This window comes from Syngnathus leptorhynchus, chromosome 9, assembly GCF_054491065.1.
Source record: "Syngnathus leptorhynchus isolate UIUO chromosome 9, UIUO_Slep, whole genome shotgun sequence".
NCBI classification, from domain to species: Eukaryota; Metazoa; Chordata; class Actinopteri; order Syngnathiformes; family Syngnathidae; genus Syngnathus; species Syngnathus leptorhynchus.
The window spans coordinates 10,411,554-10,434,276 of NC_141203.1; the positions used below are offsets into that span (position 1 = coordinate 10,411,554).

At 41.5% G+C, this 22,723-nt stretch overlaps 1 protein-coding gene across 1 annotated transcript in view; it reads right to left on the reverse strand.

Annotated features, from left to right (window-relative positions):
- The window catches only part of LOC147051110 (E3 ubiquitin-protein ligase SH3RF3-like), a 40,222-nt gene extending 17,568 nt beyond the window's left edge, over positions 1-22,654 (reverse strand). Inside the window, exon 1 of the mRNA XM_085921043.1 lies at positions 22,040-22,654. Coding sequence (XP_085777169.1) covers positions 22,040-22,444 — 405 coding nt within the window. The 5' untranslated portion in view covers positions 22,445-22,654. The remainder of the gene's footprint in view (positions 1-22,039) is intronic.
- Between the last annotated feature and the right edge of the window lie 69 nt (positions 22,655-22,723).

Here is a 22,723-nt window from a genome sequence, read left to right on the forward strand (position 1 = left end):
AGCAAACAACCAGGGGCTCTCCCATCACAATGTCTGAGATCAGATCCTTGGTGATGCAATCTTAGGAAAAATACAGTCAGTCACCAATACTGCCATGACAGCTACTGCAAAAAGTAAAATACAAATTTAAACATGCAAATGAATCGAATCAAGTGTTGAGCAGCCAGAGACGGAAATGGCGGGAGTTTTGCATGTAGCTTCATTTTATATTCAGCATCAAAAGTTTATCAGATACACGTCCATGACTGTATTGTGATTGCATATCCTCCATTATTTTTACTGGTCAGAATATTCCACCCAACACACATCAAAACTTCTGGGAGAAAGTAAATCCACGAACCCCTGTGGTGCAGTAATTATTGTTTGTGGATTTTTGTAATGGCCAGACGGTATGTATGGTTGTGTATGTGCGTACATGTGTGTGTGTTGGACATATATGCAAACACATTGACCACTGCTGGGGCTCCCATCTGCTCAGCTCTTTCAATCTGAGATTGACTTTTTGGTCGACATCAAACGATGTTTGAGTTGGAAGTTTCCAACCCTTCAACAAAACTGACAAAGCTCGTAGTCACACCTCATCACTTCGTCGGTCGTTTTAGTTTCTGCTTTAGGTTACATTCGTCGGTGAATTGTTTCCGTTCTCTTTTCCGTTGCTTGGCTATGAAAGGTCCAATTAATGTCTAGAACACAGCCAAAGAATTACACGACGACGATTAACAACAACAATCACACGCTAAGCTTTTGTTCATCTATTTACGAGGGTTTGATAAATGAGTTAATCATTTATTTATAAATGGCAAGTAGAAAGGAGTGGAAATCAATGGAGGGAAATTGATGCAGTGTGAACAGGAGTTTGTGGCTTTATTGTTTGGTGGGCACGGTGCCACCGAGACCAATAAGAGGACATTTGCTGAGAGGCGCCACTTCACAGCCTCTTGACCCGCTGAGATCCATTTGTTTCTCTGTTTATCTCCAAGTGTACAGCGGCTGACACAAAAATGACTCAAACATGAGAAGAAGACACGAGCGACTGTTGTATTGACACAGAGCGTCGGATGCCAGGAGGGACATTACGCAATAGTTGTTCCTTTCATTTTATATTCATGGTCTCTCGTCCGGATCTAATCGCTAGCAAACGTTCATGTTTTCGTCATACCGGAACTAGTAAAAGTAATAACGCAAACACCCTTAACCGGATTTTACACAGAACTGCTCTCTTTGGATGGTCCGATGGTTTTAAGGACCTTGTCTAAGGCTGTTTGGTCCAAGATGGGCATGCCGGACTTGTGGTTGCACGGCGATCACAAGTGTTTTCAAGAACCGGAGTGAACCGCTGTGAACTGGTGTGAACCAGAGTGAACCGGTGTGAACCGCGCATAATAGCGCAAATTAAATCAAGTGAACACATGGTACAATTGGAATAAAGGTTTTGACATACAATGCTTCACAAAGACAATGCATATATTATAAAAAATGTACAAAAATAGTCCTCTTCATTGATAAGTGCCTCATGAACCGGAGCCCTAAAAATGATGCTACTTAGATTTTCCGCCATCATAGGCAATCAAGCTGATATTTTTACACAAGTTAATGGGACAGTGTGTTCCACCATGGTTCTACCCCAGTCCATTTTTCTCTGACATTTTTATAATGTAATACAGAGTTTTACTCAGCGGAAACTATAATTCTGCTTGGCTGCCTCAGCAAAGTCACTGAGGTGAATTCTAAATCAAAACCCCAAGCCGTGATAAGAGAAGGAATAAAAAATGTGATGTCATGAGTTACCGTTTTTTTTTTAATGCATGTGCATAAAACAGAAAAAGCTTGCCTCAAATATCTATTTGTTTAAATTTCCAATTATATAACTGATTTCCCTTTAAAAGGTCAAAGGTCACAGGATATAACGAGCTTAGCATTCTACCAACCTGCGAGGTTTCAAATTAAATTGAATGCTTGATCTCAAAATTCATGTCTCACTCAATTTAAGACGTTTCACTTCAAAGGAAACATTTGCATTCCGTTTATAGGAAATGTCACAGAGTTCCGGATAGGGTGAGCGTTCTGAGAAATAAGGAATTAAAAAGGGACTAAATCGTCTCGTTTGGAACGCACCTTCTCGTCTGGATTCACTCATCTGTCAGCCGTAAGGCTCGCCAACACTAACATTCCCATGACGACCCCGTCCGTAGCACGCATGTGTGTGAAAAGACACTCGTCAGGACAGGATGTTCCTCTCTACTCACATCCATTTTTATAAACGCAAACCATTTTTTGTGTCTCTGTCTATCGACTTCTGGTAACAACACACACACCCGCACTTTGAACTGTGATTACTTTCCTCTCTTGTTTCTTGCTCATGTGTCCTTGGAGGGGCATTGGGCCTCGAAAACTTTTCCCGACTCCGTGGGTCTGCGGTAATAGCGTAGTAAATCTGCAAAGCTTTTTTTTTTACAGCGCTAGCAGCATGCTATCACATTGTGCCGTTTTATTGGAGCAGAGCTTCGATCTCAAAATGATTATATGTGTGTTTAAAAAAAAAAATGCGGGGAAGATTAAGCTTGGGATATAGTGAAACGGTAAGATAAACTAATACAAGCACGAGATATTTGATTCAAACTCTGAGTTGTGAATGAAAAGTAAATATTGTTAGCATAAATCAACAGATCAGCTGGTACATGCAATTACAGTCAAGTACATCGCAGATGCAAACACAAGCGGGGCTGTCTGGCAGCCACTCAGGGCACTATTGATTCAGTTTCCATCTATAATTCAACATACACCTCTGTTTAAGCGGCGGCGCACAAACGTAAGCAGCAAGACAAAAAAATAATAATAACCATCATGTAAAAATGATCCACTCAAATCAAACTGTCAAGACTACTTTAAATGCAAAAGCTGGAGGCGATTCTCTTCATTTGACGCTAACTTTGACACTCCCTAGCACATAGTGAGACAAATAAGACACAGCTCCAAAAGCTTTAATGCATATTCATCAGAATCATTACCGTGTCGAGTCGAGGGGTGGCTGTGTGGAAAAAAAAAAAAAAAAAAAAGTACAAACAGATGCACAGAGAAGCTGAGCTTGTTAGAAATGCAAGCTGTTGAGTTGGAGCAGCAGGCGATGGTCGTCCTATTGCTGATTGAGAAGAAGCAGTCAAGCGAAGTGAAGAAAAAGATGGCCAACATCCGGGTGGGGACGGCTAATATCGTCAACGGTTATAAAAAGAAAAGACCCTCATTACCCTAAAAAGATAATCCAATATGTTATTGCGTTGTTGGATTGGGAGGATATTACATCATTAAAAACCTCCTGTAGCTTTTTTAAATGACGAAATATAAATGGAAAATGTGACATGCATCCCCGATGATTATCTTGATGCTTTCATTCATCCATCAGTCACATTGCAATGATTTGATATGTTGTAAAAAAACATCCTGAACATTATTTTGCGTGTTAGCGAGTCAAAAATATCGACTCCACATAAACAGTTTCATGCTTCTGAAAAATTGCAGATATAGAGCTCAATAAGAAATTATATCATTTTTGCGCCTGGGACTGAAACATATCCCCGGGCCAAATGGGGATTGACTGTATTTTAAAAAAATGTGCTTTGGAAGCTTTCTGATAAATGATCTTTGTCGATAGCAATTTCTGGCATGAGTCGTTTGTGCCTGAAACAGCTGCAAGTTTTTTTTTTTTTTTTTAAATTGCTAGGTGAAATGGTTTCTCTATTGTGTAATGGCATGACCTTTCTGGAAAAATATGCATTTGCAAATGCAAATAACCAGAGCCAAACGAGTACGCCGCAGTAGATGGACGGTAATGTTGTTTAAAATTCCTTTCCCCACTCACATCCCCCACAACATATGACAATGTCAAACATTGGCATTTGTATGAGGCATTTGCATTATTATGTTCTTCCCTCTGGACTTGCTTTTTTTTAATTCTCAGTTTCTTTCCTCAATTCTAATTATTATTTTAGTTTATAATTGCATCTGCATTTTTTTTTTCACTACAGTTGTGTTTAAAAGGTATAAGGTCCACACCACTGTATATTTACGTGCATTTGTGTGTGTGTTTGTGTGTGTGTGTGTGGGGGGTGTTTGTTTTGTAGTACTTACAAGGACCACCACTGTTTTCATTGCACAGAAAATGAATTTATTAGTTTCCACTCCATCTAAAAGAGACCTTTCTGCCCGCAGGGTGAAAGTTACACCCGGTGAGGCGGACACTGAGTCTCATCTCTTTTGGTTCTTTTCACTGGCTTTTCATTATAAAGCTGCTCTTTTCTGCGGCCTCCCACTGTGACTCAATTGACTGATTTCATCGTGATTATACTTGTGAAGTGACTCGGTTATTCACTTGCGATGACAATGAAGGGATAGGATATCAGCTCTAAAGTCATATCATATTTAAAAGGAAGGTAAATGCTTGCATGGATGGGAGATATAATCAAGGGGCGGGTGACGTTTGGATGGATGACAGGTCGCCATCGATGTGTCCTTTGGTTTTTGGTCCCTCCCTTTGGCTCGAGCCTGTTGCCGTGACGACGCGGTGCATTGAGTGACAGATGGTTGCTGAGGCGTGTCGACAGTTGTTAAGAGTACTTAATGTGTCAGTCACAGTAACAGACAACTAAAAAGCTTAAAGGATACACTCATGGCCCCAACAACTTGCTAATATTCACTCAAGATTCGGCGCAAGGACGCAAGATTTGTGAGAGAAAAAAGTACAATTTTGTAGTCGTGATAAAGAATGTCAGAGATCTTAATTTTGGACAAACTAAATTTAAATAAGTGATTGTGAAGTAAATATTGATAAGATGAAGTCTGACATCTATCATATCTTGAATACCAAAATACATTTGGACTAAATTACAAAAACAGATTGGAGAGGAAGAGGAGAAGAGGAAGAGGAGAAGAAGACGTGCCCGATGTCTGCCAACAAGCATTTCTAAAGTGTTATAAATGATCTCCGTCTGTGGCATTTTTCCAAACAACGTTAAAGTAGGCAGAGTGACAGATAATAGATTGTGAAGTGTCAATCAATTCAAATTGAATTTTTGCTTATTTAATAGTCTGACAATTTGCCAGAGGTGGTTTAAGCACATAAGAGTTTAAGCCACAGATTGATAACCATCGGGGCAATGTGGAAAATTGCCCGTATGCCTCGGAAACCAGGCTTCTTCCGTAATTGCGAACTCGTCAAGTATTGAGAAAATTCTAAAAACAGACCAAATAGATTTTCGAGGAGCTCTATTTCACTCAGAGGTCATCCAGGTGGCATCAACAAATCATTACCTTACAGACCTTGTGGGAGCTTAACATGACCCTGAACCATTGTGGACGCTAATGAAAGATGTTACGATACAAATTCTGACACTGCGGCGTGGACAAAGGTAGCTAGCTTAAGACAATCGATCTTGGACATGGATCTAGGAGGCCTGATGTCACAAGGAATTGCAGGAACTTTTCCCGGGGGCTACCTATTGACTATTTACTGCAAACGAGATTCTTCTAGCATGATGTCACACACACATTCGATATGTGGAGCATTGACGGCAAAGGTGATTGGATGGGAGCTGTTAGCCAATCAGGTGAAAGCGTGAGGACTGACGTCAACTGTTTGCACTTTGTATCTCCTCTCCAACACCTTCTCACTGCTCACATCTTCCACCTGGCATGGTTACCTCTCACCTAGGCTGTCACATTCCTCTGCTAGATCCATTTTTAATTCCATCTCTGCTCTTCAATTTATATTAATGCTATGCTGAGTGATATACAGTTTAGAAAATATATTTTCTTTCATTACGAAGTCGGGGTTTATTTTGTCAATACTTCTGACTGGGCTCTTTGAGAAGAGTATCAAACAGCTGCAGATGTGACTGCCAAGAGGAACCATCATTTTTATTTACCAACCTTGGATTCCGCTGAATACAGATGGAGATAAAATGAAGACACCAAACAACCCTATGAATAATAATAATCAATCAAAAAGTAATGAACCTGCTCATGGGTTGCCTTGGTTATAAGGACTGAAAGGTCACACAGGGGGAGAATAAATTTCCTCGCCAGTAAGCATTTGTCAAAATATAAGTTTCGTCCTGGGACTTTTACATCAACCACAACATAGCAAGTATGACTTGTGAGAGGAGAGAACAGCTGGAAATTCATCCATTATTCATCATACAGATATACAACATCAAGAAAATCTGAACTTTTCAGGGAAATACGCAAATTGTATTCAACAAAAGGGTAATTCGTCAGTTTAGCTAAAAATTCCAACTTTCGGAATTACTTTGTTGTGGATGAAGGGACACAACAGCCTAAAGTTGAAGACAATGTATTGTTTTAACAGTTTTAAAGCTTCACTCAAAATAGTGCATCGTCAACAACATGCTGAGGGCAACAATTACTAAGAACGATCACGCTGGAGAGATGCGTCTTGCCCTTTTTGCTTTGGCAGTCATTACTGGCATGTAGTCAGCCTTTATTCGATAACTGTCACTTCCCTCCCCCAATCTTCCTTGTGGCACACGTAAATCGCTTTTTACGCTTTGGTCTTCTTCAGAGATTGAGGAGGCGCAATTCGGGTGACATTAGTAATACTCAAAGCTGCCTTCCACGAATATTTTGTCATTACTCTCCAATGCATAAGCAAAATACAGCAAGACCAATGCAGTGAACATTTGCAAGTACGCGGTAAGCCCAGTGAATCGATTTTATAAATGCTTGGGGTGTTTTCCTCGCATCGGCAGTTAAAATCCAAGCACAAAATGTTAGTTTTTATAAGAATGGGTACAAATATTTTTTTTCTGAAACCTTAATGATAATGTACAATTTCCTGTATTTCAGGAATGACCAATTCCGGTCCTTGGTGTCCCTCATGTTTTCTACGTCACCCTGCTGCCACACACCTGATTCAAACGATCAGCCAATCAGCAAGGTTTGCAGAAGCTGGACAACCAATCAAATCTGATAACCAGATAACGATCCTTGATCATTTGAATCAGATGTGTTGCAGAAGGGAGACATAGAAAACATGGAAGACCCCGCGGACCGGAATTGATAACCGATGTACAGGATACTAACTGGAAAAAAATGAATAGCATCCTGTCCTTGCGCTTGCTAATTAATTTAGAGCCGATTAAACGGCTAAGAAAATTTGATAATTAATTCAGCCGACGGGAACACCTTATCTGGATGTAATTGTTCTGCTGAGTAAGATGTAAAGAAATTCACACTTTGCATTCAACAATTTTGTTAATTTGAGTGACAGATAGAAATCAGTCATTTTCAGGCTGAATCTGACTGAAATTTCACACCACCTTAAAATATCAACGTGAAATGTGAGGACCGGAATCGACGACTTTATATAGTATCAGAGTTGCTCCTTTCACTTAGTTGCTTTTAATGACTTACTGTTTTGCTAATGTGTCAGACTTTGCGAGAGAGTAACCGTATCATCTCGTGTAGATTTAATGACGCCGTTAGTTCCCATTTGTACGCAACTCGTCACCTGAGGCCACCCACACATCTTAAACTGACATGCACGCATACCTACGGAGCTTTGTACTGCTTCGTATGTATTTGAGATATATGAGAAGGCGAGTTGAGACACTATTAAAGCACATATATCATACTCGCAAGTCTCGTCTCACACCCACCCACCCTGTTTGATCTGTAAAGATACCCCCCCCCCCAAAAAAAAAGATCCTGACCTTTGCAGGGCTTATAAATCATTTATCATGAAACAACTCTGTGATTAGTCCATTCACCTTTAAAACAGGGTGGGGCCTGACATTCGATCTGTGTTGACGCCCCATGATGGAGCCGTTTTGCAAATCAGCGCAGTAATGTAGACGTTCGAGGTGTCACTGCGACAACAATAGATGGTGTCATTTTTTAACACTACACACTATTGTCTAGTGATGAATTTCAAATACTTCTCATGGTTGTTATAATTCAATCTCAGGGTAAAAAAAAAAAAGTCCGAGTTGTTTTAGCTTTATTAATTGTGGACCAATATAGATCCTTTTAAGTGTTAAGTGTTTAACATGTGGGTGTTGAATTAAAACTGCTGATTTTGCTTTGTGTACTTGTTACTAGTAATATATCAACAATGGCATTTAACACAACATTCATAATCATTGACACACACACATATTTCTGTGGCCAATGTGTGTAAGTGTAATACCCAAGAGGAAAAAGCAGGAGATAGTCAGGGATTGGGTAGCTGCATGTAATGACTTATGGGGCCATGGGTGGGCAGGATCAGGTGGCAGGCACATTAGGTGGGTGGGCTGAGACGCACAACCACACACACCCAGTATGACCCAATATACCAGTTCCCGAAATGCATACCCGCAGTTTGATCCAGAAGGGACACCCTTGCTCGAAATCCAAACACCTCACGTACCCTCAGCCTCGAAAACCTCCCGTAATTCTCCTGACTCATCTTGACCGACCCCTAACCCCTCCTCGCCGACCATTAGCACGTCGTAGGTTCAGCGCTCTCTCCTCAGCTGTTGAGCTCACTCAATCATCTCAAAAGCTCAAGCGTGTGACCGCGCTAGGTCCTTGACCGTGGTTTTTCCCAGGATGTTTTGTCTTCCTTTGCCTTTGAATTCCATTTGTTAATCGTGTTCATTAATCGGGAAAGGTTGCGGTGGAGTGGAAGGAGACGAGAAGGAAAGCCGGAAGCACATGTGGTAGACAAGTCAAGCCTGAAGGCTCTTAAGCTGCTAGTCACCTCCAGCAAACACCGAGCTGCGCCTAAGTGGTGTTAATATTTTAGTTGGCGCTGGGCGGAAACATGTTTCTAACATGATGGTAGCATGCAAAAAATAAGAGCAAATTTGCCTCGGCTATTAATCACTCAATCCTCAAAATGAAATCTTCATAAAACACTGGAATAATTTACGATTAGCGTTAAAATTACAACTGTGGTAAGTCTTGAGTAAATCTATCAGGGCCTGTTTAAACTCAAACTTCCATCCGGTGACGGTATCGCCGACTATACACGCACGGACGGAAGGTGTCGGTGTCTGGAGATAGGAGAGGGAACTATCAGTAACAAAGCAAATATTCATCAAATCCCACCAGACGGTGCATTATTCATCACATAGGGATTTGAATTATATATGTCGCTCATCAAATATTTACTTTATTTGAGTTTTCAAGAACAGCGGACGGCTTGTGGTATTGCTGAGCGACGGTGAAATGTGACAGAGAGGAAACCTGTGTTCTTATTTACATTCCTACATGCTATACGTTGGCATTAATTCACGTTACGTAACTCTGCTTTAGGAGATCCCAAATTAGGAGAATCAACAAAATGTACAACAAGCTCAGATAAGAGTCAAATCTACTTTTCCTTTCCGAATTATACGACAAGATGTGTATTTTGTCTATTGATGTCTACCGATGAATAATGGATTTGTTTCTCCCAAAATAGTTGGATTTGGTGGTGATCCGAAACAGATTAACATGTGTGTGTGCGGGCATAGGCTATAATTCTATTTTAAAGAAGATTAAACCGTTATTTTGGCAAACATCTTATTCAGAGCAAATCCTTCCTTTTACATACACACACATAAATGCGGCGGTATGCTGCGCTGTGGGTGGGTGGGGGGGTGATGAGGGAGAGAGGGAAATTGCCTACTGAGGGAAAGAAGGAATAGAAATAACATCGACTTCATTTCTACCCCGTCAAAGGAAACACTTGACTGTCCAAGTGATTAGCGGATGACCTGCTCTTCCTCAGCAGGGAATCAGGACAGATGTAAGGGGTCAGCTAACACCTCGCCGATGGAGACAGAAAAAAAATCTTCTTCCCTCTCTTTGCCAAGTCTGATGGAATGAAGGCTTCTTTCACATTCATCTGTTAATATGGCCGCCGCTCTACAGATCTGAAGGCCGAGGAGCGATGAAAAATCCTTTCATTGCAGTTGGTATGAATCACACCCAATCAAATAACTTGATAAGAGAGAATTTATTAGGCATTCAAATTAAATAGTAGGTTTCGGGGATTTGTGAGTTTCTTGCTTGCAATTTTACTGTAGCTTTTCAGTTATGTTCAAAAGTATTTCGAGAATGGAATATTTTTTTTAAAGGTCGTGTCAAGTGTCTGATTACGAGTCAGTAGAGCATTGACTGCAAATTACGGTTATGATTTCAATTACTTTGGAATACTTTTGGACTCGATTCAATTCTATTGATAAATAGACTTTAGGCCGCCCCTAACCAGTCAATTTAATAACTTTAATACGTTAGCTGATGTGTAATACAACTTCAACTTTGTTTTTCAGCAGTTTTTTTCCCCCTGCTGAGTGAAGTAAACATTCTCCTAATTTGCCAACGCAACGATTAAACCAAATTAAAAGACTCTTACTTTAAGATTGTGGTTGTCTCATTTCATTAGAAGCAAAGACACAGTCTGAATTTTATTGCCAGATTGCCTTTTGGTTTTTTTTTTAATTAACTTCAAATTAAAGTAGAATTTACTTTTTGGCTAGAAAGTCTCAACAGACTTTAGCGTTCAAAATTTACCTGAACAAATTCAACATCACTGCTGCTTACTTAAAAACACTTACATAAAAACTCCCAAACTGCTTTGTTTTCAGAATCAGTATAAGTATATTATATATTATATATTATATGTTCCACTGAATAAACATTTTGTTGTTTGTGCATGTCTGAGCAACCATGACCCAATTCCATTTATCTGCTACCACTTAAAAACATTAGCAAGAAGAAGGCCAACTGTGAGAGATCATTGTTTAAATGGCTTCACGTTGTCAGCTCACAGTAAACAACATTTGATAACAAGTAACACAATTGGAATGGTTGTAGTGACGAAAAATGCCGCAACAAGTCTTGGTGTCTGTGTTTGTGTGAGTGGGGTGGGATGTTGGGGGGGGGTCATAAATGTCATCACTCGGCAACAGCTGCAAGTTGACATCATCACTGTTGGACAGCTGACGGCAACTGTGAAGGAAGCCGGTGTAGGTCTTGGACCGTATTCTTCACCACTACTTTTCCCCCCCGAGTTACACACCCTATAGAAATAGGAGGACCGATCGAAGCGTAATTTATATCTCCATTGGGTTAGTTAAGGTCGTAACAGTCAAAGCAGGTGAGTTGTTACTTCTGCATGATGGTAAAATTTTATCTGTGAGGAGACAGGCAACATTAGACCTTCTTTTATTCATGAGCTGGATTTGCAGCTAGCAAATGACCCCATGTGTTTACCTCAGCATACAAAGCGGGGCCTAGGAAGTGTTCAAATGTACACGCAGAGGATGCCTTGTAACTGGGCGACCATGCGGTTGGCTCAGTTTCCACCACAAATTAAGCTCACTACCAAAATCAATTGGACTGCAAAGAGAGCATTTCCTTCGACGGAAGCTTGTGCGGTGTTCCGTTGGACTCCCTAAAACAACCCAGTGAGTCAACCGGATTAAACAATTCTGGATTTTAGAAAAAAAAAATCTTTTTGTCTGAAAAACAACCGCAACCTTCCTGAACAAACACACTGAAATACAATCCATGACGAGTTCACACACAAAAACACACACGCTGCCAGAAATAGGTGGCTGCAGCTATAATTGAGGTTCCGTCAGTCTGTCTGAGGTCGGCTCAATCAACAAGGCCATATTTCCTGTTTCTGTCTCAGACGTATACACACATGCATAGACTCACGCACGCATACCGTATTTAAGATGCTTTGCATTCATATTCTTTGTGTAGCAATTATATGAAGCAGACTATGTCCAGACATGTGACCACAGTAGTGTATACTGTATGTGCTAGGGGCGGTGGGGTGGCTTTGACTTGCCAAAGCTATAAAAGTAAGGGAAGCTGGTACTGCACACACACATGCACAAACTCCATCTGCCCACAGTGCAGGTCAATCATAACCTCATTCGGGCGGAGAGAGAGACACATTCAGTCTCCTGCTGGGACACATTCACTTCTCCTCTATGGGAACTAAACCAGTCTAAACCGGATTACACTGCACCGATATTAAAGTAGAGTGAACTAAATCATCGTCGTGGATCATGCAGGTCCAAAACTGGATTATTAAAACTTGGATTATATCGACCCAACCAGCACAATATGATTTAAACGGAAAATTTGGTGGAATAATGGACTGAATCAGATCGTATTAAAGTGACTCCACTGGGATAATCCATTTTAATAAATGAGAACATATGCCTGTTTTTCCGGCTAAACCACCATTTAATCCAGTGATATCTTTCCGAATGGCCTTTTTACTGAATTTCTTTGATGCCTGCGGTGGAAATTAAAGTTCAATTTACTGATTGTAATTTTTTCGAATGACGTTTGCTACCTTAATGCTAACTGGACCGTGGGCTCCTTTAAGACAGTGTTGCGAAATACCCCACAAAGATGACGGGTTTAAACAGTGGCCTCACACCCACACATACTGTACACACAGACAGAGGAATGACCACAAGGAGACCATCCTCAACCCTGTGAGTGAAGACCAAACTAAATCCAAATGTCATACACAGCACATGCAAGAAGACGCTGACGTAGACACCCGCACATTTACACTACCGGTGGGACACCACTCTACCCCAGCTGTCCATTTATGGACCACGAGTGAATAATGAATCAGTGTCTGTCGGTGTGGGGGGGCAAAGCATTAAAGCACATTGCATGTGTTTTGCATGGTAAACTACACACTGGTCATAAGATTCAATTATATCCAACAAGCGATCTTTATTCACGATTGACAACAACACAAACATCTGCGGGGTTCGGCCCATCTGTTGTTACAGGCTGCTCACTCAGCTTGGTGTGCGTGTGTGTGTGTATCTTTGGATATAAGCAATTGTCTGTTTTCACGTAATATCGCTGTGGTTTCAGAGACTATGTACAGCTTGAGGCTAGGAATGTAGTCTGTCTGAGAAGAGGAATGTCAGTCAGCAGAATTGCTCGACATTGGGGAAGGACCATTAAGGGGGAGGACAAGCAAAACCAGACATTGTTTAAAAAGCAGCAGTAATGGGATTACTGCTTTTGGGATGGCTAACATTGAGGCTTTTGTACTCCCACCCCCCTCGATAATTGACTTTTACAGCTTGGGAACACACATGTTTCTGTTTGGCCCAACAAAATGTACATATGAAGTGAAATAAATAGCCCTGTGTCCTACATTGCTAAAGAGCGGAAGCATTTTTGGATACAGTTGTTGGTATCTACGGTGAAGTGGGATCGTACTGCTTCAAATCTTTCTTGAGACATTTTTAGCATGGAAGTTTCCCAGTTTAATTGTCATATTAACTCATAAAGAAACCGTTCAATTACTGCTATCTTGGATAGAGGACCGTGTTGTTTTCGTATTATGATTCAATTCCTGATTCTAATCTACTACACGTTTGGATTATACACAAAAGATGAGAGAATATTTCTTCATGTAGAGAGCAACCTGTAAGAATAAAAAGCAAATGTATCAGGAAAACAAACCAAAAAAAAACCAAATGACAAACAGTGGGCATTACAGTTCTCTGTTTATACTGCTTCATTCAAGTGTGTTTATCTGCATGCGCCATGGGACAGAGGTGACTTATCTAGGACAGGGACATCACAGGGAACAACAGCGGCAGGAATGTAATTTTCTGGTGGCAAATGAAGAGAAGAACAAGCGTGACCGAGCGGGTTGCGCCTGTGGACTTTACTTTAATACCGCCATGATCATATATAGAAGACATAAAAGGAACCGGAAACAACCAGGCGGGAAAAGCCTTCCTGCTGACATTGTTTCTAATGTCTAACAAAGTGTGTGTGTGTGTGTGTGGTGGTGGGGGGGGGGGGGACGGCTGAATTCAGCAGATATAAAAGAGCTTTGCTGTGTCACTCAAAGACAGAAAAAGAAAAGACGAGAGGGAGCAAAGAAGAAAAGAAGTTAAGTCAGCAGTAGAACGGAAGCAGTCATTAGAGAAATTCCATTGTTTGCTGTACAATGTAAAACATATTTGAATTAGTTTAGATGGAAATGTACACAGAATTCCATCGAACGTTATCCGTAGATGTTATATTGTACATTTCAGTATGAAATTTCAGTGTGAGACTTCCTGGCCACAGTCTGTAACCACAAGTACTGATAAGAACCTCTTGTGAAAGTGCCAGTTCTACAATCTTTATTCAAATTTAACTTGGCAGCAATTTAAATAAAATATGAAAAATCCCATTGAGCAAATTTTTGCTCTGCTTTAAATCTCGTGCGTTTTAGTTTCTAAACAAATAAACATTACGACATATTTGGATATATATTCCGATGCTTGATAAATGCACAGTAGATTAAATCTTGAATCACATCCTGTTTTTAATGTCTGTCGACGAACATATTTAATCAACTAACCCTAACTACCCTAACTAAGCCTAACTATCGACTTGTCTTCTGCAGTCTGAGCACAGAATCTTTCAAAACTGGTTTCACAGCAGCTTGTGCTATTGTGCATGTCCTCTAAAGCCTCCTTCCTCTATGGTTTCGTCTATGTTCTGATCACAGCAATTTGTAAATCACTTTGATAAGGACAGCTTCCTTTCTCATCTCTCACAAAAACACACAATGGATTCGAACGGAGAAAAGATAACGAGCGGCGTAGCGGTTGAGGTGAACCGGAGGAGGCTGCGGTAAAAAGAAAAACAGAGTTGATAAGGACAGAAATGGGGTTAATGTATGAAAAAAAAAAAGTATTTTCAGAGAGGAAAAAGGGAAAGCCACGGCCTCGGGGTCTGACACTGTCCCAGTTTTACGACAGCGTCTGTATCTCCTGTGGCTTTCCTGAACATTTCCACCCACTTGATTAATGCTGCCATCATAACTAAAGCCAGCATCTTTGAAGACTGCAAGAAAAGTACGTTGAGGGACATACACAGCACTTAGTTTAAGCCCATAGTCATATTTTAGCCTTGATTACAGGAAAGAAATTGTTCTGGGACTTGCATGTGGGTTGGAACTGGGACACAATGGATATACTATAGTTTATGACGGAGCGCAGAAAAAAATGAAATGTAAAAAAATGACCTCAGGAAGTTGAAGTCGCTTTGTTTTCAAGCGTACAATTAAAACGGGATTAAACCGTTTCAATGGGTAAGTGGAAGTGATTTCTCGGTTCCGCAGAAGTGTGATTAGCTGTGACATTTCTTTGTCACTCATCAGTGTAATTTGGTGCAATTTAGGAATTCATCTACGTCAAGTTCAAATCCCTGAATGACAGATTATCTTTTTCTGAAACGTGTCCACATCTTTTTTTTTGTATCTGCCATTTTTTTTTTCACCAGAAAATATAGCCTGTGTATCTCTGGGCTATAGAGGGCTTAGTTGAAGAGAATAGTATGCTTAGGATTAACCTAAAAGTTGTTTGCACTTTCTAAAAAAAAAACACAGTTTGGGCATACTAAGAGGTTTTTCAATGCAATAGGCAGCTTGTGCCAAATCAACGGCTTGATGACCTGTGGCGCTTTAATCGAGCTGGCAGGACCTGGTAGCGGAAGCCCGAGATGAGTTGGGACTCCAGCCAGCTGTCTGAGGACCCATGAAGGGAATGAATAGCGAATTGAGTAGCAAAACGGCCACGACCGTTTGCTCAAAGTCGCTCTGAGATGGCACAAGCACCACTCGGACAAAAAAAGATGGGAGTGATGAGGGTGAAGGGAGGGAAAGGGGAAATGACACATGACAGTGACACGCAGCGGTGCTGAAGGATGCTTTGGCATTCAGACGAGGCTACTTTGTAGTTTGAGGACTGTCAACACTGGTGTCTGTTGAATCTGGCAGGATTTTACAGCATTACAGATGTCGACTAAATTGTTGGTCATTGAAATAACTGATGGAAGAAAAGCTCCAACAGAATAATCATGATCTAGAAAAGCTTGAACCATACGTCGTGATAAACGAGTCATTGTATTTTTCCAACTATAAGTCACATTTTATTTCCTAGTTTGGCTTGATTCTCCAATTTATACTCAGATAAGACTTGTATGGATTAAAATTAGGAGTTGGATTCGCACCAAAAATTCACCTACGATTAGGGAACCAAGTTTTTGAAAAATAAAACAGCAACAAAAATATAACCCATATTCTGGAGTGACGTATATGTTCTTCATGATGCTTTTTTTTTTTAAAAACCGGTATAATCCGGAGCAACAAAAACTACAACACACCTGATACAAACCATCAGGATTGTCATCAGGCTTTCCCAATGCTTGCTGATGACCTGATCATTTGATTCAAGTGTGCAGGAGTAGGGACACGCCCAAAACGGGCTATATAAGACTTGGTCAGTCCTGTCATATCGAATAGAAAATGATGCCTCACCATATGTAAAAAGAAAGATAGGAGCACTAGCACGAGTCTCCTGTTTTCATGCTGAGTAGCAAATTGTGTGATGTTTGTTTCCAAACAAACCCTTTGTCCTCTTCCACTCAATATTTTCTTTTCTTGCACCACTCAAATTGTTCCTGTGTGTAAAAGAATTAGTTTAAGTGCAAGGAAAACTTCTTTCACAGCAGGAACGCCAAATTGGAGTAACCAAATCCTCAGCATAGCAAATTGTCATTGGAGATTCAAATGATTTAAATTACACATACGGCCTTGTTGGTAGATGAAGACAACAAAAAGAATAAAAGAGATCAAGAATTGTAAGAAACGTTTCAGCGATAGATTTCCACTCAGATTTACAACTTAATAACTGTAACAACTCTGTTTGTATAGAACGCGAGTCAGCCAGAACCAAAGCTAAAAGCTCCTATCTGTTCCTTTTTATTCCAACAAAGCATGTGTTCTTCAGTCCTGAAATCAGATTTCAGTCCTAAACATACGCAGCAATTGAGACCAAACAGTTGCGTCTTTCACGCCGGAAACAATTTGTGACGTGACCGCAGGTTGCATATCTTTGATCCATTTTCGACAAGGATCGGTTGAACCGTGTGATTTCCTGAAGGCCTGCTGTGCTGTGTGAGTGCTAAAAAGTTTTCTGCAGTGTTATCTTTCGTGCAGGAAATTGCGCACAAAGTTGAATCGAGTCGAATATTTAAACGTGGTGTCGGATCCAACCGTGGAATATTGACGATCATTGAATAACAATTTCATTTTTTTGGTATATTTTTCTGATATATCGAAATATTTCATCTGAGATGATTAAAAGCCCAAGTGGATTATCGAAGAAAACATCGGCACAACCCTGCAACGACAAGAAAGACACTTGTACTTCACTTGCAAGAGATTCACATAACAGGGATGTGAATTTGAGTGCCAGACTGATCTGTCTATGTTGCCACGGCAACAAGTCTTTGGTCATACGTCTTGTCTGTGATTGTTGAAGAAACACCTCATCGCATGAACAAACAGATAAATGCACAAAAACAAAAATCCTTTATGATCTAAGTTCCCTTCATTTATAGCGGCAATCCAAATTTGAACTTTTTTTGTTTACATAAGGCGTCGAAATTTTCACCCACATAAACTTTATCGTTCACTTTCCTCCCGTTGTACGAGATCAACTGCATATACCGCACGCGCCGATTTATTCGCATAACATAAATAAACATATCCACGCTGAATACATTTAACACACCCACCAACCGCAATCACATACCACCAACATACCAACGCATACACTTTTCCCGTGACTCATAACAGATCCAGCAGGGGGATGTTTCGGAGCAGACGTCAGAACGGAAAGACGATCGCAGCTGTACTACAGCCATGAATGTTGTGGATCACAGTGTCCCAAAATAACCTGGGATGTTCTTAAGTTAACCCCTACTCCAAATGTGAGACTGTTTTCAAAAGGAGAGCTCGCAGCATAAGTGGAAACTATTTGATGCATTGTTCATATTTAATCTTTTATTCGATACTTGACGTCGCTCGTTGTTATATTCACATCGTTTAAGTTAAGCGAGGAACTTACGGTGAATTGGGAATACAAAAAAAAAAATGTTTGGTGAAAAGAAACTGAACAACCATGGAAAGTTCAATCGGTCCCACAGGCGAAATGGGTGGGTTGGCTGGTAGGGGGACATAGAGACTGATTTTCACAAAGACCCAAAACACATTGGCGGTGACGGATTGAATCGGAGAGCCGTGAGAGGGAACAGCAGGTCGGCGAAGAGAGAGACCTGCATTCATGGCTGTACGTCCCGCTTCTCCTCAAATGTGCCTGCATGTGTGTGCGCTCATTTCTTTCTTCTTCTTTCGACACTACTCTTGCCAAGTTTCTGTTGCCCGCCCGGTTTTAAAGTGGTCGGTGGGCACATTTCAACAACTACCCATTAGAGGGAAAGTCGAGGAGAAGAGGGAGAGGCCTTTTTGGCGAGTCAACAGGAAGGATCTTGCGACATTTGAACGTGCACCTGTGCTTACTTTAGGAGAATACGGTCTTCCCACAAAAACTCAATTTTTGGACTGGAAGTCATCCATCAGTGCACACACAGGTGACATCATGAGACCTACTACAACTTACAAAATACAGAGGTTCAAATTTAACTCTGCCTAAAAAATTCAGATCTTCAAATCATCTTTCACCATTGAATTGAATGGAAATGCCATTAATCTGTTCCTCCCAACCGAGAAAGTTATAAATTTATTATTCAAGAGTCTGACCACGGGATTCTTGAGTGGTGACAATGTGGTCACAGCAAACAAATAAATAAACAAAAACAGTTTGACTTGTTTCAATGTTTGACATGTTGACTACTTCACGGTACGGTCATTGATAATGTTTTAAATGCCACCAGTGAAATGCGGGGTCTTGACCACCGACCACTGACATCTCACCCTCATTTCCATAAGAACACTTGCCCACCAAGTGAAGGAGTTGACCTTTAACCTAATGTCTATGTGTGAACTTGTTAAACTGGGGGATGGAATTGATGAGATTCCAACCATATACCCGTGGGAATTGCGGACAAGGCTTTAGCAGCCATCATGTGCATGTACAATTTTTTACGAGTGATTTTGGGGGCCATATTGGACCATCCTAACCAGATGTGAAAAAAAACAACAACAATCTGATCAAAATATGCACATACGTGCTCTTAATATATTTCTTTTTTTTTTTTCAGCACATGATCCATCATCCTGAAGCAGACAAGAAAATAACCACATTTAAGTTGTATTTAAGGGCCATTAAATGTTGATTTCCTTTGACATGTTTGGATAGCTGGATAAAAAAAACACGGTAAACAAATCAGCCAGAAGTAGCTACACATACGCACACACAGGCACACACAGTTGTACAGATGCCTCAGAGCTCTGCTCACAAAGAAAAAGAAAACATAAAAAAGTAAAAGTAAATATGTTTTGATGTGCAGCCAAAAGTCTGCGTATTTCTTCTTTCTAAAATGTATCAAGTGCAGCAATGCTTTTCCTTCCAGCGGCCCACTATCATGTTTCAAGTGAGCAAGGAATTCATCAATCTTGACAAAGTCCTATTGGTCAAAGCCCAACGAGCATAAAAAAAAAAAAATGCTGGTCTTGCTGCCGACTCAGCAATTCTGCCTGCTCTTCAGGTTCCATAGCAACACCGTATTTACACTCCTCACCACTTGAAGTAGTGTTCTTTTTGACCCATTTGACACCCTCCATAATGCCGTGTGTGAGTGTCATGTCAGATTTTAGTCCTCTTGTGAGGCCCTGTGTTCTTTGTGTGCAGGAAAGGAGGGGCCGCACACCGGCCCCGTACCCTGTGGTGGAGATTAATTCTCACTTTTATCATGGAGCAATGCTCTCTGTGGAGCCTGGAGGGGACTTGGGCAAAGTGGCTACAGGGGGATTGTGGATGGTAATAGTTTGTGTGTGTGTGTGTTTGTGCAAGTACGTGTGTGTGTGTTCAGTGGCATACACACACAGTCGAGTGGTTTCGCAGTTGGGGGCGGTCATGACCCTATGTGTACATTTCTGCGTGGAGGAGCGATTGATTGATTGATTGATTGATTGATTGATTGATTGATTGATTGATTGATTGATTGATTGATTGATTGATTGATTAGTTCAGCCATTCGTTGGGCGTTGCGACGAAATGTTAAAACTTTGTGTACTCTTTACTTGATGTCCCAAAGGTTAGGAATATTGAAGGAACGGGAAACGGGGTGTTAAGTGTTGGCGGAAATGTCCCGGAAGATTTAAATTGCATTTCACGGCCATAGTCGACTTGCTGGCTGCGGCTACACTTCATCATTCCGAATCACTCCACTGCATCAATCAATGGTCACTTTGCTAGATAAGTCTTATTGGGAAGAGAGAGAGAGAGAGAGAGAGAGAGAGAGCGGAGGGCTTGACTTTATTAGCCTCATTATTCATAGAAGCCCAATCCTAGCTGGGAATTTGTATAAGTGCTGACAGCAAATATGAATTTACAGCTCATGAGTTTGCGTTGTTACGAACATAACTACAATGTGAATCCTAAAGTGATTTCTTTTTTTTTTTTTTTTTTGCCTTATTGGGTGTCAGACAGTAAGGTCGACTGGAAGAGATGCAGCATGTAATTAAGAGCAAGAAGATAGAGGCGGAATAGTAATAGTCCCGCAACAGCCGTTGTTCCGACAGAGGAGACGATATATTGCGGTGGACAGTGTTTCCATGCGGTACTGCTCAGTGAGTGGACGGTTGGACGGACGGATAGATGGATGGATGTTTCATTGCCAAGTGTCCCGATACTTTTGCTTCAACAGTGCCACTGCCTGCTGGTTGCTGTCAGCTCCCATCACGTTTCCACAGAAGCAAATACACAAGTGGCAAGTCAGTGACACGCAAAAGATTAAGATTCAGAAGTGAGGCATTTCTGGATTTTTTTGGAGGGGTAAATGAAGATAAACAATGCCGCATACCAGACTTTGGAAGTTTTTTTTGTTCCACATCCCACACAGTCCTGAAATAAACACTACACATTGTTGGTGAAAGACAAAAAGAGGCCAACAAATTGTGTCTTTCTGCATCATGTTTGAGAAGCAGGAGAAAAAGACGACGCTAAAAGTGACCGGTGGCGACAAATATTTATCGAGTTGATTAGAAGCCAATGTTTATGAAGCGGTGCTCGGAAAAAAAGATGCGTTCATAAGCACATGCTTGAAATGAAACTCTGACAGCATCGTCTGTGGGGACTACTAAAGGCATTAAATGGCCATCTTGAGAATCCACCTTGGCGTGCATAGCTCAAAACAAGACAGTGATTTTCTGCTCTCTTGAGTTCACTTCCTAATGTGGAAACAATTGTCTTGGAGCGACCCTTGATTTAACATCGACTTTATGGGCTTCATTGTTAGATCAACCTGCTTCAGACTGCAGGAAAAACATCAAGTCATGCACCTTGCATGCCAATACTGAAGTCACTCTGAAAACACTCCACCTGCAGGAAACACCTGCTCATATATCTCAAACTGTTTCATTTTCTTTTTTAGATGGAATAAAACTAGCACCTTGCACTTTTTTTTTTTTTTTGGGACATGCATGATAAAACTAACTGATGCAAAACAATGTCCTGGATAGACTGCAGACTGTCTGGATTTCTTCACCTACTGAGCTCATGAAAGCGTTTTTTTTTTTTTTAAGGATCATGAGCACAAATTCTCACTCAAAGTCCAACTATGCCAAGTGAGATGAAAGATACAAGGACAACACATATTATTCAGTAGATGAGTCATCTGCAGTTCACTCGTGCGCATTACACTTGAGTCTCCTGCTGCCTGCCTGGGATTGTGTTACCAGGTAAGTTTCTGATGCTTCCCTATCATCAGACAATCTGTCATGCCATATGTGAACACATGCAAAAAAGCAACTAAGTCGGTTTTATAACTACAAATCACCAGAGATAATCAGGATAGAATCTTGGAAAAAATATCTGCACAATGTATTCAGTGTTCACCCGGTGATGCAGTGCAGCAGCAGAGACAGCAGCACTGTTGTCATTGTTGTCACATCAGAATGGAAAACAAGTAGTATCGAGGAAGTGCAAAGATCGGATCAATTAGGAAAAGTGCAGAGAAAAAAAAAGTGTGCTACCTTTACAGGAGAGCTCCGGGTAGCGACGGGCAGTTCTCTAACGGCGTTGCCCGGAGGAGACGCCGATATCCCAGCAGCGCAGATCTGCAGCGAGCCCCCGGCCACGGGTTGCCTGCTGCCCGCTCCAGCTCCTCCTCGCTGAGGCCGCTGTTTAATACCGTCCAGGAGGCGAACGAGCAAGATGTTGGCAGGGAGATCATCCACTCCGCAGTCCACCAGGATGCGACACTCCGGGCAACGCAGCTCGTTCCGGGAGCTGACGATGTTCTCCAGGCAACGGCGGCAGAAGGTGTGCTGACAAGGCAGCACCTTGGCCGTGGTGTCCAGGCGCTCCAGGCACACCGAGCACTCCAAGAGATCCAGTAATGACGAAGACTCGTCCATGTCGGCGGAGAGGGTGATCATCTGGGCTTCAGGCTCCGTGGAGACGCGGCGGTGGCGGCGGCGGCTGCTCCTGCTGCTGGTGGTGGTTCTTGTGACGGAGGAACGGACCTCGAGCACAGAACATTCTGGGAGGCGAGCAGACGGGAAGCAGTCGAGGGACGCCCCGTGTGCGTCGTCGTGCACTTTCGCCTCCAGTGTGTCTGTGCGCCTTCCCCCGCCGTGTGTCCGTCCGCTTTTTTGTGTGTGTGTGTGTGCGCGCGATCCGATCGTGTTTCTCGCGGCTGTGTTGGAGGCGCTGAG